The sequence below is a fragment of the Enhydra lutris genome, unplaced genomic scaffold (assembly GCF_002288905.1).
Source record: "Enhydra lutris kenyoni isolate GAN:26980312 unplaced genomic scaffold, ASM228890v2 scaffoldscaffold42, whole genome shotgun sequence".
In the NCBI taxonomy this organism is placed as follows: Eukaryota; Metazoa; Chordata; class Mammalia; order Carnivora; family Mustelidae; genus Enhydra; species Enhydra lutris.
In genome coordinates, this window is record NW_019154126.1 from 5,937,190 (window position 1) to 5,952,969 (window position 15,780).

General features: G+C 36.9%; 1 protein-coding gene across 1 annotated transcript in view; it reads right to left on the reverse strand.

Moving 5' to 3' along the window:
- Positions 1–15,780, reverse strand: part of LOC111155577 (MAM and LDL receptor class A domain containing 1) — a 757,926-nt gene that overhangs the window by 638,999 nt on the left and 103,147 nt on the right. The window contains exons 13-14 of the mRNA XM_022515825.1: positions 10,522–10,695; positions 1,140–1,260 (exon numbers count right to left, since the gene is read on the reverse strand). Coding sequence (XP_022371533.1) covers positions 1,140–1,260; positions 10,522–10,695 — 295 coding nt within the window. The remainder of the gene's footprint in view (positions 1–1,139; positions 1,261–10,521; positions 10,696–15,780) is intronic.

Sequence of the window (15,780 nt, forward strand, 5' to 3'; positions counted from 1 at the left end):
ACGGTTTATTATATTCAGAACACATATTCTGACTAAAGTAAATACACAGGACAATATAAAGTTAGTATAGAGAATTATACAATCTCACCAATGAAAGAGGTCTTTACTAAAAGACTACTAATTAGAAGTTCTTCAATGTAGTTCTCAGTCCAAAATTGTTTTTGCTATAGTACCCTCAATTACTGCATTTAGCTTATGTAAGAATTCAACTTTTCCACTTACTGCATATGTTCTTTAATAAAACGTAACTTCAGATTATAAAATGTGCCTGATTTCTAAATGCAAGTAACATTCATGTATATAAAGAAAAATAAAATGTGATCATTTTCAGGCAAAATCTTTAACATTGTCTATTTACTAACAGACTCCTGGGTAGGAGTGGTCAAAGGGAAAGAACAATCAGTGTTAAAATGACAGGTAACTGCAGGCACAGTGCACACTGTTACAATCCATTCTCAGAACCTAAACAATGGTTCGATTTTCCAAAAATGCCTATTTAACTATCGGGGATTCATTTTTATGACAATCTTTTGGCCTCTTAATTGAAATGCTCTACAAAATATTTAGTCAAAGAACTGGCCAAACTCCATCTGTTACTTGAAAATATATGTTCTAAATTTAAAGAGAATTTTAGGATCAAGATTTAAATGTTTGGCCGGCCTTAAGTCACTTTTCCAAACACAGTAAGTTTTTTGAACTCCTAGGTGATTCTGAACATGAATTTCATTATATATTCATTAGAAGTGCCAAATAAAATTAAAATAGAATTAAATTTTTATAGAAGTGTTTTTAAAACATGCAAAATAATGAGAATTCTTTCATATTTCTTATAACTAAGAAATTGTGACAATTTTAGCCACAAGCATTGAATATTATTGGAAAAGTCTCTAAGGCCTAAGCTGTGATATATCTCATATATATATATATATATATATATATATATATATATATATATACACATATATATGTATTTTTAAGTATGTTTTAGTTTTCAAGGATATGTGATAGAATCCACATCCTGGTATTAGCTATTCATGGACTATATTACTGAAGGACTCTAATATATTTTAAATTTTGGTATCAGGAGGAACTCATTATTTCAATGTTTAAAACTTCAGTGGCCGCAAGAAGAAACTTACTTTTCTTTAGTATGCTGGTACCTGGAAGTGACTTATTGGAAATTTCACATTCTTGGGATATACTGATGTCATCTAGAGCAACAGTAGCATTTGATGATAAAACAGTAGCTTCCAAAATCAACTATAATTACAGAAAAACAAATTATTAAAAATACACCATAGATGTCTTACAATCCTATACTTTGTGTGAAGAAGCTCATTTGCATCTGTCCCACCTTCCAATCTAATTTTAGAAGACTGTTTTGACCAGCATGTTCAAATTATAAATTTATAAAGTCACAGCATCTTTGACAGCATCTTATGTAACCTTAATGTCTTAGGTAACCTCGTTTCAATTAAAAGTTGAAACATTCATCACTCTTGAAGAGTTGCCTTCCCATTGGAGCCATTAAGAGTCATATGCATTTAAAATTAGCTCTTTGAGGTAATCAACTGTGTGGTTTACAACTCAATTTAATTGAGATATGAATTCATTCATAATGGGTCTGCTGGAGGCAATGACTCATTTTCATATCAGAATATTTAAATACTAATATATATTATGTATATATACAGAAACCTACTTGGTGAGGGAAAGCACAGAATCAATAATCACATACAGTGTTTAATAATATTCATAAGTTAAAGCACTCAGAGGCATCTACTTCAGTGTAATTTATTCTAATACTCTGAATAATGACTGATACAATTTGTTTTCTTTCTTGTTAATCACATTATTACACTGTTAATCTACCATCTTAAAAGAGAGAAAGAGAGAGAAATTTTGCCTGAAGTCAAAGACATGTAGCAGGACCACCTGTCCAGGACACTGTAGGTGGTGCATCTCGGTCTTAAAAGAGAGGACCTCAGATCCCAAAGATCTTTTGATTTACTTGGTATGACGCATTAACAGCTGAACTACATCACAAGTGCTATACAAAGAGATATGTTTAAGATACTATGAGAATCGAAGAAAAACACTTCATTATTTCTGCCAAGAATGTGAGACAAAAGTTGAAAAAAAAAAAGTTGGTAAAAATATGAATTACCTAACAACCAATAACTAATTACCTAATAATATTTCTCAGCTGTAACTGCCACTTCAGATTTTGTTAGAGAAGCTGGTAACATTACAAGCAAAAGCAAGGAGACGGGGAGGTGCATGGTACTTTTAGAACACTCTGGGTGAAACGCTTGCTTTAGCAGCACATGGACGAGAACACTAGCGGTGCTATAGGATGATGGGTTTTGAGACATGCTATCCCCAAAATATGGTGCACCTTGGCATAATCAGTATTTCAAGCTGGAGGAATTGAGGAAAGGGCATGTGCAGGATGGACTATCTGATCTTCCCTCGTGTGAGGGAAGGAGCATCCTTATTTCAGAGGACAAAAGGACACACAAGCAGAGGAATCTGAATCTTCACCTGCCTAAGTTTCTCCCAGTTGATCACACTTCGCTCATACTCTTTACCCCATCATATCTTCCCATGACTGTCTGTTCTTCATCGAACATTGCATGAAAAGGCTCAGGATTAACTGTTTCTTTATTAACTGGTCTTTATTTCCTTATTAAGGCTCCACTGTCATGTAAGACTTGTATTAAATAATTTTATACACTTTCTCCTTCAATCTGCTTTATTAGTTTAATTTTCAGACCCAGCCAGAAACCATAAGAGAATATATTTTCCTCCCATACACAGGAGTATAGGATTTTAAGAGAACGATAAATGAAGTAATAGTAATAGATACAACAACCTGAAAGCAAGAACTGGTGCAGCCCAGTTGGAGGGCAATTCAATGTTATCTATTAAAAAGAAAAATAGCATGGAGGACATTAGGAGAAAGAAGGGGAAAATGAAGCGGGGGGGAATGAAGGGGGGGAAATCAGAAGGGAGATAAACCATGAGAGACTATGGACTACGGAAAACAAACTGAGGAGTGAGGGGTGGGCAGTTGGGTTAGCCCGGTGATGGGTAGTAAGGAGGACACGTACTGCATGGAGCACTGGGTGTTATACGCAAACAATGAATCATGGAACGCTACATCAAAAACTAATGATGTACTGTATGGTGACTAACAGTATAATAAAAAAAAAAAAATAGCACAAACTACAAAAATTAAACCCACTTCTCAGCATTTATGCTAGAGACACATTCATCAGCATGTATGTGAAAACCTGTCCAGAATGTTTACTTCAATGTTGGTTTCAATAGCAAATAAATGGAAACAATTTAAACATCAATCAAAAAAATAGTTATACAGATGATGGGTAACCATGCCAGTTAAAAATAATACCTCTATTTGCTAATACGGACAGAACCTCAATATGTGTTTCTGAGTGGAAAATTACAGAAAAAAGGTTTACGATCAGATACTACTTAGGCTAAAAACACAATGGTTTCGATTTCTAGATATAGTGGTACATACATACACATTACATAAATAGAATAGGGTTCAGAAGTAAAAATGAACTAATGTCTATGCTAACCTCAAGATACAGACTATAATAAGAGGTGAAAGAGGTTAGGAGAGACTACTGACTTATCTGCAACTTTTTATGAGATATATATATAATTTTAATGATTTTTAAAATTTTTATTAGAACTTTTTTTTTGTAGAGTTTTACCAACTAAGGCACTTGGTCTTCAAACATAAGGCAGAAAATAACAATAGCTTTTAGGGAAGGATTTTGACAAAGTATCTACAGACACTGTAATTGAAAAAAAATATTATGCTTATTAGCACCATTAAGTTATAGTAATCTATTCTGGACAGCTTTAATTTTAAAAGATTTTTCCTTTCATCCATTACTAGAAATCATCCTTGACTGAAGTCAATTAAAATACAAATGCTTAATTCTTCAGACTCATTAGACAAGCCTTTATTAACCACCATATTGGAAGCCCTAAACAACTTCTAAAAAGAGTGGGGGGAAAAGAATGCTTGGGGCACTTCTCTGTGCAGCTAAAGAGGTAGGTACATGGGGCACCTGGGTGGCTCAGTGAGTTAAGCCTCTGCCTTCAGCTCAGGTCATGATCTCAGGGTCCTAGAATCAAGCCCCGCATCAGGCTCTCTGCTGCACGGGGAGCCTGCTTCTCCCTCTCTTTCTGTCTGCCTCTCTGCCTACTTGTGATCTCTCTCTCTGTCAAATAAATAAATAAAATCTTAAAAAAAAAAAAAAAAGTAAAGAAGTACCTGAAGTGGTTGGGACCCTGGCAGAAGTTGAAATAGAATTGTGGAATAGGTCTGTAAAATATGGTTATATCATTTTGTCTGAAGGGAACCACTAGACTTTCAGATATTCATATTAAAATGTTAATATAAAACTACATCCAAAGCCAAATAAAAAAATCACATTGGGTCATGTACACCTTATTTACTTCCATATTATTAAATTCAGAATTCTAAAATGAAAAATTATAACTCTACCATGAATTAAAGTCTTCCAAATTTAAAAAGTAAAATGGTCACCTCCTTTAAAAATGTATCTTATATCTGTAAATAATACCATCAAATGATTCCAGAATCATCTTGGCTATTTCTGTTTTTTATTGCTTGTTTCAACTAAGTCGATCCTTTGATTTGTGACCAAAGGCAGTCTTCCTTCGGGAAATACAGGACCAATTAATAATCAGTAGGTGAGAAAGAGTTCACGCAGAAGAAATGTTTCAACCACGGGTATTTCAACCACAAATGAAGGAGAAGTGAAAATGTCATTTTTTAAGATTCTCAAGAAAATCTGAGAATTTAAATTCTAAGTTATATGCAGAAGTCTCTCCCTTCTAAAACTACTGCTCAGGATCTTGCTGATATTTGTTTTATTCAGTGATATCATGTTACTCCCCGAAAAAGCAAAATCATTTCTGGTTTTTGCTTTCAGGAACCAAACAACTTAAAGAAATGTTGCTTATATTCCAGTGATTTTTATATCTGAAAAACCAAGGTAAGCCTTTCCAGAGAAATACTCAACTAGCACATTTAGATTTTGGCTATTTGATATCTTGTTTTTTAAAAAAAGGAGTAAGAACAGCAACAACAACAAAAAAAAAGAAATCTAAGAGGCAATGGGGAAAGTAGATAATATAAGATAAATAGGAATATAGTAATTTTTGAATGATGGTATCAATAATAAGAGCGACGACAAACATTATTTAAAGGTTACTGCTATACGAAGCACGTTCATTTGTTCTAACCCTGTGAAGATGTGCTATTTTCATTCTCATGTTAAAGCAAAAGAAACAGAAGCTTCAGAGGTGAAGTAACTGGTTAAAGGTCATCTATCTCATAAACGAGATATGTAACCAGAGCCATTAAGGATTAGGCTATATTGCACTGCTAGAATAAAATAAAAAGCTAACTGGCCTTTAGCAGATGCTATAGACCAGAGCTGTCTGGTAGAACAATATTCAGTGCAGCCCTAAATTAAGAAGGCTGAGGAGGTTGTAACTTCATAGAGACTACACCAGCTTTTACTATTGTATTATAAATCTTGCCCTTCACTGAATCTTCAAATAATGTCAGGAAATTGTTATTGATTTATATCATTGACTGATAAAGAATGAACACGGTATCAATCATTGTGGAAAATTTCACAAAAGGGTCATTTCAAAATGAAGTCTAAAATATGATACAATTACATATTAATAGGAAACCTGAAAAAAGTACATCAGCTGGAAATCAATGGACAGTATTCAGAAAAAGAACCACCTTTAGATAGTAAAACTAAGAACAGCAGTTAGAGGAAGAAGAAATTGTAAAGGAGTACCTTTCTGTAAAAACTCAACATATCCAATGAGCGAGCCAAGTTAAAACAGATTAAAAAGAATACTATTAACTACTTGACTTATATTCTTTCAATAAAAAAACATAAAGGAAAGGGAGACACTATGGAAATGGTGTTAATTTGCTGTTCTTATGGAATAAAGAGGAAGCCTTATCCTTTTCCACCAGGGAGAACAAAAGCCCTACCTACCTAAGGATGTTTATTTCCTAAGAAACTCAAAGCAATTTGTACTCTGTTGGGAGGTCTACAAGAGACATCAAAAGGATGACAGTGCATCAAGAGTTCATGGCTACAAGGGGACACAGAGGTCATACGGGTTGATGCCTTTCTCGTTTCCAGTGTGTGGACTGGGAGACGCTGTATACGTACGTTCAGAGTTCAGTCACTTTGAAGGACAGTCCGGGGATGACTCAGGTAACTCTTAAAGGATTCAGTCTACTAAAGTGGCAAAGAAGCCCGTTCCCAAGAATGTAAACTTTAAATATCTGAATATTTTAAAAAACTAAAGTGACTATTTATAGGTAGAGTATCTGTTGCAATTGTGGCTAAAAGAATAAAGGAGAATTGCTCTAGCTAGAATTCTAGCTAGAATCCTCATGCAGAACTCCAGGTTTCTTAATAAGAATTTACAGAAATCAGGCTAAAGCTAACATAAGATCTGCAATTTTTTTTTTTTCCCAGCAGAGGACAAGAAAAGGAATAGAAATGGGTACAAAGAGAACAAAAGTTGTATCTTCATATGCAAACAGGTATCATGTTATAAGCAAGCAGAATGCTCACAGTTCATTCTGAGGTGCAAATACAGGAGAGTTGCCTCTGTATTTTCTACTTGTTTGAAATATTTAATATATATGTAGTAATAATGTATTAAATACTACCATGCATACATGTGACTGTGTGTATTTATGTAGCGTGTACACGTGTGTGTCTGCATAAATTCAGGACTGATTCACTCCAGAATGTGGACACGGGACCTCATCCCTTCCCAAAGCCTTTGGGGCCGTATGGGTTTTGAAATTTGACTAGTTCAGAGTTGAGAATGTCCACCTAACACTTAGCGTGTGTATTCCAGAAGCGGCACTCTCTAATCCAGCATCTCACTGAACAAGCGGCCTGAACACCTCACACAGGTTCAGGTGAGGTTAAGTTTTGCCTCCAAATTGTTTTTCAAAAACTTACTATTCCCCAAATTTTAACTTTCCAAATTGTTGGTTAGAGATTGTGGACCTACAATGGGCTTCTTGATGATGAAATCTGAGGGAATTCTTACTCTTTTCTACTTGCAGTTTCTAAAACAAATATACTGTAGCCAAGTAACGGAATTAAGGAGGACAGAGGCAGAGACTAAAATGTCCTCTGGGGCAAAAGAAGATCTAGTAAGAACGCGGAACCATTCAGAAAAACATCACAAATCCACTGCTGCCCAATTACAAAATCCTATCAAACCACTAGTCACCCTACAAATCAGTTCATATGCCCCAGATAATAAAGATCAGGCTCACTTTTCACAGAAAAACAAAGGAAAACACAGAACAGAACCCCGAAGAAGAAATGCTAAAGGGAAAAGAAAAGGGCACTGCACTCAATTCCTTCAGTAATGGTGATCCGTTAATGAGGGCCTGCAGGCCCAGGAAGGAACAGCATGTGTTTCAACCCAAAACGTTTCTTAAATAACTGGTTCTAACAGAAGACAATCTGGTTTAGTTTTGTTTTTCATTAAGACTTTTAGAGCGGGGTGCCTGGGTGGCTCTCTGCCTTCGGCTCAGATCATGACCTCAGGGTCCTGGAATCGAGCCCCGCATCAGGCTTCCCTCTCTCTCTCTCTCTCTCCCTGCCTCTCTGCCTACTTGTGATCTCTGTCTGTCAAATAAATAAATTTAAAAAATCTAAAAAAAAAAGACTTTTAGAGCAATTTTGGGTTCACTGCAAAACTGAGGAGAAGTTTTCTCCTGTACCTTCTGCCCCATCATATGCTACAGCTTCCTCGTTATCAACATCTCCCAAGGTGCCTGGGTGGCTCCCCTGGTTGAGCATCTGACTCTTGATTTCGGCTCAGGTCATGATCTCAGGGTTGTGAGATCAAGACCCGCATCAGGCTGTGCACTAGGCTTAAGCCTGCTCAGGATTCTCTCTACCTCTCCCTCCACCCCCCAGCCTCTGAGAAAAACAAAAAACAAACAAACAATCTCCCAGCACAGTAGGACATGTATTATAGATGATGAACCTCATAATCACCCGAAGTCCACTGTCTGTATTATGGTCCCTTCTTGATGTTGAACATTCTGTGCACTTGGACCAATGTATAACATTTATCCATCATCATATTATCATACAGAGTATTTTTACTGCCTTAAAAATCCTCTCTGCTCTATCTGTTCATCCCTCCTCTCTCCCAGCACCCCCAGCCTTTGGCAACCACTGATCTTTTATTGTCTCCCTAGTTTTGCCTTTTCTGGAATGCCACATAGTTGGACTGAGGGAGAGAGTAGCCTTTTCAGGTTGGCTGCTCTCACTTAGTAATATGGACCTGAGGACCCCCCATGTCTTTTCATGACTTGATAGCTCATTTATTTTTAGCATGGAATGATATTTCATTGTCTGGATGGAACACAGTGTATTTATCCATTCACCTACTGAAGAACATCTTGGAATGTTTCTAAGTTTGGGTAATCATAAGGAAATCATGAATCGTTATTCACATGCAGGTTTTTGTGTGGAGAAGGACATTCTGTTTAATTCCCAGTAATGGGAATTAACAATGGACTGAGAAAGATCTTCATGGTAAGTTTCATTCTAACTAAAAGCAAACCTAATGAAAATCATGTTGTACAGAATATAAATAAATGAAACAAGAGAACAGACTGTTCTGATTGTTTTTGTCCTGTCACATGTAATGGAGATTGGCACTTATGTAATCCCGTAACTGGCCTTTACTGCTTTCCTATTAAGAGTTACTAGATTCACAGTACTTTTGTCCATTAGATATGGGAGCACACTCATAAATGTGATCCTTGAAAATCAGGGAGTTTAGAGACCTGAGTGACATAGCTTCTAATCACTAAGCCTAGAATTCTGGTCAAGAGGAGACTCCTTTTCAAAATAAAGAATACTAATATTTACTGAGTGTCTACTATTCCCAGATAATGTCCAACTGATAATCACAGCAATAATAAGAGTTAACTTTGTGTGTTCACTCTATGCCAGAATATCTTTACATATGTGCTTTACATATATAAATCTTCCAACCTTCACAACAGTTCTAGAAAGAAAAGAATACTGACGGGAGTCCATATTTATTCCCTACTCCTCCTACTTCCAACGGGCAGGAACTTACCCCTGCAGAAACACTGCTATAATTGACCTCACTCTCTCCCATGGACGAGAAGATATAACTGATTAGTGATGTTAGAAGAATAAGCTGTATGTGCTAAACTCATGCTGTTGGTCTCTCCTTCAACTCCCACTCTTGGACACTTACACTCTGACAACAGCTCTGGCTAATAGTCATAGGTTTCCCCCAACATGTGAGTCCTGGATTTCTCTGGCACAGTTCACTGCTTTCTGAATAAATCTCTTTATTCTGCGTATGGCTGCAGATTCTAAAAGCATCTCCTCTAAAATATTTTGTTGTTTTTGACTTCTATATTTATCTTAACTTGTTCAGAGATGAGGACCAATGAGGAACATTACCATGAGGGCTCCTAACCCCCAACAATGACCCTCACCTCCTATTTAACAGAAGAAGTAATAAGTGCATAGGGATTAAGCAATTTCCCAATGATGACACACACCTGGCTTGAACCCCAGACTCCAGAGCCCATGTTTGTGGCCACCATTTTAGTTTTATCTTTAATACTCAGACTCTCCTGAAGCATTGCTTTTAGTATCTCTGTGGTTTTCACAGATAGGGAAATGTGAAGCTCAAAAATATAATTTGGAGTCACTTAGTAACCCATGAGCTGAGCAGAGATCAGAACTCAGACCACCTAACTCTAAAGGCTGTGTTTTTTGCTATATTCTATCATCCTATCTAGTTTCTAAAATCTCTCTTTTCAAATGTCATCCAGAGGGAAGCCATATCCAGGAGGGTGGAAGTTTGGGCACCAATTTGATTATCTACAGTTGCTTTCTTTTATTATGAGCCAAGAAAATGACAGAAAAGATTGATACAAAATCTCAGTATTAATGGGCAGCAGAAAATAAGGCATCAGAATTAAAAGGCAAGCATAGTGCAAGCCAGGTTTTTTCACCATCTCATATAATCTGCCATCCTCACTTAAAAAATAAATATTTTCTTATTAAATTACTTTTCTCTCTGCAATCCTATTCAATTGTTTTCTCTTCCTCCTATTCAATTCTTATCTCCAATTTTGCTAAGTGTCCACGCAATTACTTCTATATAATTAAATTCAGAACTCTAAAGTGAAAAATTATAATTTCTGAGCACTCAATGTAACATCTGTACTCATCCCTGACTGTGAATGTGCTTGTTTTTTTCAATATCTGATAAATCTATGGGACATATGTGCTATATATGTGTTACATTGTTCTCTAAGAAAAATAGTATTAAGTTAGCATCTTCTGCTGAGTTGTATTCATTTCTTATGTGCTTGCTTACCTGAAAAGGTAGAGTAGATTCTCCAGCCTTCACAAGGAGATTGATTTTTGCTTGTGTCCACTGAAATTTGGAGATTCCAATGAGATCACCTTGCTTTTGCAAATCCCCATCCAGGGAGGTTCTTGTAAAAACCGAGAGATGTGAATGCCGGGACAAACGATACCAAAATCGCACCTGTTGGAAATGTTTTTGAATGACATGAATATTCCATTTGCCGGTCTCCAACAGCTTTTCTATAATTAAAAATACCACAAATCATTCTTCTTTTGTTAAATATAATCTTGGGTGCCTGGGTGGCTCAGTTGGTTGAGTGACTGCCTTCAGCTCAGGTCATGATCCTGGACTTCCAGGATCGAGTCCCGCATCGGGCTCCCAGCTCCTTGGGGAGTCTGCTTCTCCCTCTGACCTTCTCCTCTCTCATGCTCTCTCTCACTCATTCTCTCTCAAATAAATAAATAAAATCTTAAATAAATAAATATATATTTAAGATTAAATAATAAATTTTTTAAAAATTAAAGATTATATATATATATATATATATATATATATATATATAAAATCTCAAGTCTCTTTTTTTCCAAATATGCAAGTCAGAATACGCTAAATATGTCTTTTGTCTGTTTTTGCATTCTCCCCTTAAAGAAAAGGCTCAAGGCGGCTCTACTGACTGGAATTTTTAACACATGCCATCAAGAAGTCTAAAGAAATAGGACGTCAGCACTGAGGACATGTATTTGTCCACACTATCACGGGTGGTACCAGTCTGCTTCCACATTAGTTTCTATGGTCCTTCCTTCTATGGTTATAAATCTCTTGCTTATAAATCTGGGGAGTTACATATTCTTAGTGTACAAAAATCAGGTTTCACTTATACATTCTCTTTGACGTCTCAAACTCCAAACCAAAAAATAATAATATTTTCCTGAAAAAATATTTTCTCAGGTAAAAGAAAACTGTACTGAATACTTTTCATTAATTCCTTCTCTTGGGGACACTATCAAAGAACTTGGGAGCTCATATAAAACTGTTGGTTCATAATTTAAGTAAAAAAACAACCTTGGGGGGGCGTGATCATTTCACCTCCTAGTCATTATCAGGGATGACAATCTAAGTGTTTGAGCACTTAACTAAATGTAGTTAAAAAAAAAAAGTAAAGAATTATTTTAAGTGCTGACAGCAATAGCTAAAGCATGAAATTCAGGAGTCTCATTTATTCAAGCAATATTTACTGAGCATTTACTAAGTATCAGATACTGTGTGAGGCAGGGATTCATTCCCTCAATGGCTGGATGACTCACTCTATAAAATATGTCCACAAAATCTCCTTAAAAACAAGTTCAGACACATAGTAATTCTTTTTCTTCTCATGATGTCTTTGAAAAGTGCAGCATTAGGACTCTCTAAGAAAACACAACATTCAGAGATGAGGCCTCTCAGAAGTAAAATCTTTTTCTTGGGATTCAAAGTGACTCCTTTTCACTTGCACTGTATTTTAGATTTTTTGGGGTTTTTTCTTTCACTGCTATGGTTTTGTTACATGGACAGATATTAGTGCATCTACAGTCTCCCCATTTATTTTATGCTTGGCACCAATTTCGGTGGAAATTCAAGTCAAAAAAACTTTTTTTTTTAAAGAACTGCACAGCATAGGAAACGAAACAGTCAACAAAACAAAGAGGCAATCCACGGAATGGGAGAAGACATTTGCGAGTGACACTACAGACAAAGGGCTGATATCCAATATCTATAAAGAACTTCTCAAACTCAATACTCAGAAAACAGATAATCATGTCAAAAAATGGATGGAAGACGTGAACAGACACTTCTCCAATGAAGACATACAAATGGCTAGCAGACACATGAAAAAACGTTCATCATCATTAGCCATCAGGGAGATTCAAGTCAAAACCACATTGAGATACCATCTCACACCAGTTAGAATGGCAAAGATTAACAAGGCAGGAAACAGCAAATGTTGGGACAGGATGTGGAGAAAGGGGAACCCTCTTACATTTTGGTGGGAATGTAAGTTGGTGCAGCCACTTTGGAAAACAGTATGGAGGTTCCGCAAAGAATTAAAAATGGAGCTACCCTATGACCCGGCAACTACACTACTTGGTATTTACCCCAAAGACACAGATGCAGTGAAAAGAAGGCCATATGTACCCCAAAGTTCATAGCAGCCATGTTCAAAAGAGCCAAACTGTGGAAAGAATCGAGATGCCCTTCAACAGACGAATGGATAAAGAAAATGTGGTCCATATATAGAATGGGATATTACTTGGTCATCAGAAAGGATGAACACCCAACTTTTGCATCAACATGGATGGGATTGGAGGAGATTATGCTGAGTGAAATAAGTCAAGCAGAGAGAGTCAATTATCATATGGTTTCACTTACTCGTGGAACATAAGGAATAACAAGGAAGACATTAGGAGAAGGAAAGGAAAAGGGAATTGGGGGAAATTGGAAGGGGAGACGAACCATGAGAGTTTGTGGACTCTGAGAAACAAACTGAGGGTGAGCCTTGTGGTGGGTATTAAGGAGGGCAGGTATTGCATGGAGCACGGGGTATTGTGCATAAACAATGAATCTTGAAACACCACATCAAAAACTAAGGACACATTTTATGGTGACTAATGTAACACAATCAATCAATAACACAATTAATTAATTAATAGATTTTAGAGAGAGTGTGAGCAGGAGGTGGGGCAGAGAGAAAGGGAGAGGATCTCAAGTAGACTCCCCACTGAGCATGGAGCCCAACAAAGGGTTTGATTTCATGACCCTGAGATCATGACCTGAGCCAGAATCAAGAGTCAGACACTTAACTGGCTGAGCCACCCAGGCACCCGTGAAGTCAAATAATTTTTTAGATGCACTTTTAAAACGTTGTCTAGTTTAAAAGAGCAAACATCCTCTGTTCCAATGTGGCACATGTTCTTTTAGTCTATCTATTTAACTGGCACCACTTCATCAAAAAAATTCTGTCAGCTTCATTTTAGACTTTACTAACACGCTCCCCTAAACTCTGATAAGCAAGACAGGTAATTGAGGAATGAAAAGTCTAATGGAAGTGTCTGATTAGATCCTATGGGAAGGGATTATTTAGGTTCCTCAACCAGAATTAAATGTTAGATCCCTGCTAGAGTTTCAGCACGTTCCAAGCTTGTAAATATGCAAACCAGAGCTTTAACCTTAGTAGTACAAGAGATACACAAGCCCCATCAGACTATCAAGCTGTCAAACTGTCATTCAGTACATCACCAGTGTTAATGTATTTTAATAGTGTATTAAGAGTAAATACCAATGGGATCCATATTAAATGGGCTCAGAGCTTAAGATTTATATTTAATTTACCGCGTTAGCAGAGTTGGCATCGTAGACCATTAAGAACTCTTCAGCTTAGCTGTTTTCAAATTTAATATTGGTAAGGGTGAACTCACTGAACAAAGTCACTAACACAGCTGTGGTTTCACAGAGACTCTCGTCAAGTGTGCAACCTCTGCAGCTCTCGATCTGCCGCACACCAGAGAATGCGAAGCCAGGAACCCAAGCACACGAGGTGTGTCAAGAATTCCTCACAGAGAGGGTGCCTGGGTGGCTCAGTGGGTTAAAGCCTCTGCCTTCGACTCAGGTCATGATCCCAGGGTCCTGGGATCGAGCCCCACATCGGGCTCTCTGGGCAGCGGGGAGACTGCTTCCCCTTCTCTCTCTCTCTGCCTGCCTCTCTGCCTACTTGTGATCTCTGTCAAATAAATAAATAAAATCTTAAAAAAAAAAAAAAAAGAATTCCTCAGAGTCTATTAAAGCAGTTTGTGTTTAATAGGTTTTCAGTTAATAGGTGTTTCTTAAAAAAGAAGAAGGGAGCGATGAGTGGGACTATTAGCATCAGCCCTGAGAGTGAACACCTGTAAACTCTCCCAGAGAGCATGAAGGAAGCGGCTCCGGGTCAGAAAAGGTACAAAGTATTAGGTGTCTTTAGGGACTCCAGAGTTTTTGGGGGGAGAATGAAATGAAAAGGGAACAATTAACTATAATGTGTATAGTGGCAAAGGTATGATAATCGTGTGGCTATTTACATGTAAATTAATTAAAATGAAACCAAATGAAAAATCCAGTTCCTCAATTATACTCATCACACATTAAGTGCTCAAAAGCTATATGCAGTTAGTGGCTACCATATTAGACACAGCAGAGAAAAACTTCCATTATCGCAGAAAATTCTATTACACAGAACTATAAAACAGGTATGTTAACATTACACCAACCATTTAAATTGTATTTACCACTTACCAGTCAAAAGGAAATTATTTTTGTGATTCATACCTGATTCATTAAAAAGCAGCCAGATCAATGTTAATATTAAAGGCTTGGTGTTATTTCTTTTGGTTTTTCACTAAGACACGTTTTATACAGACAATGAATTATTGTATCAAAACAATGTTGTGTGGTTAAAAAAGCTTCCCACAAAGCAGTTACTTTAATTGCAAATTGGAGAGAAAAAGAAAATGAAGCTTAGACTATTCTATTAGTTTAAACTGTATTTTCTGACTCCATTATTATTTTTTTTTTTAAACACCCAATCAGGGCTCCTGGATGGCTCAGTCAATTAAGTGTCTGCCTTCAGTACAGGTCATGATCCCAGGGTCCTGGGATCAAGCCCTGTATCAGGCTCCTTGCTCAGCGGGGAGTCTGCTTCTATATCTCCTTCTCCCTCTCCCTCTGTGCTCTCCCTAAATAAAATCTTTAAAAAATAAAAATAAAAAATAAAATACCCAATAATTCATTTTTATTACAGAAGGACAGCTTTTCAGGTGATATACTAATAGTTCTGAGTACAGGTGAATAGCCTGGAAAGCGTGATGGCCCTGGTCAAACCACTTGACCTTCTGTTCCTACATCGCCCCATGACGTGTCCCAGAGGAGCGAGAGCCCAGGTCTACAAAGGAGTAATTAGGCTCTCTGATACTTAACTCTGTGAATGACCTTCCAGGGCATTATTTACAAGTTGAAAATAATTTCTTCCTATTTCTATTTTATTCGATGTTGGTCTGTGTCCAGCTGCAACTCTAACTCTTCAAAGGTTCTGTATCTTTCCTCAACTTTCCTACAGTCCTTTTTCCAACTGCTCCCCTATCTCAGAACTGTTTGGCCAGACCTTCAAGCTCTTTCTCAGCTGTATTCCAAATGCTCAGCTACTTCTGCTTTTTCTGCCTCACAAAGGACCCTGTCTAGTATGTGCAATACCTGTTTTAT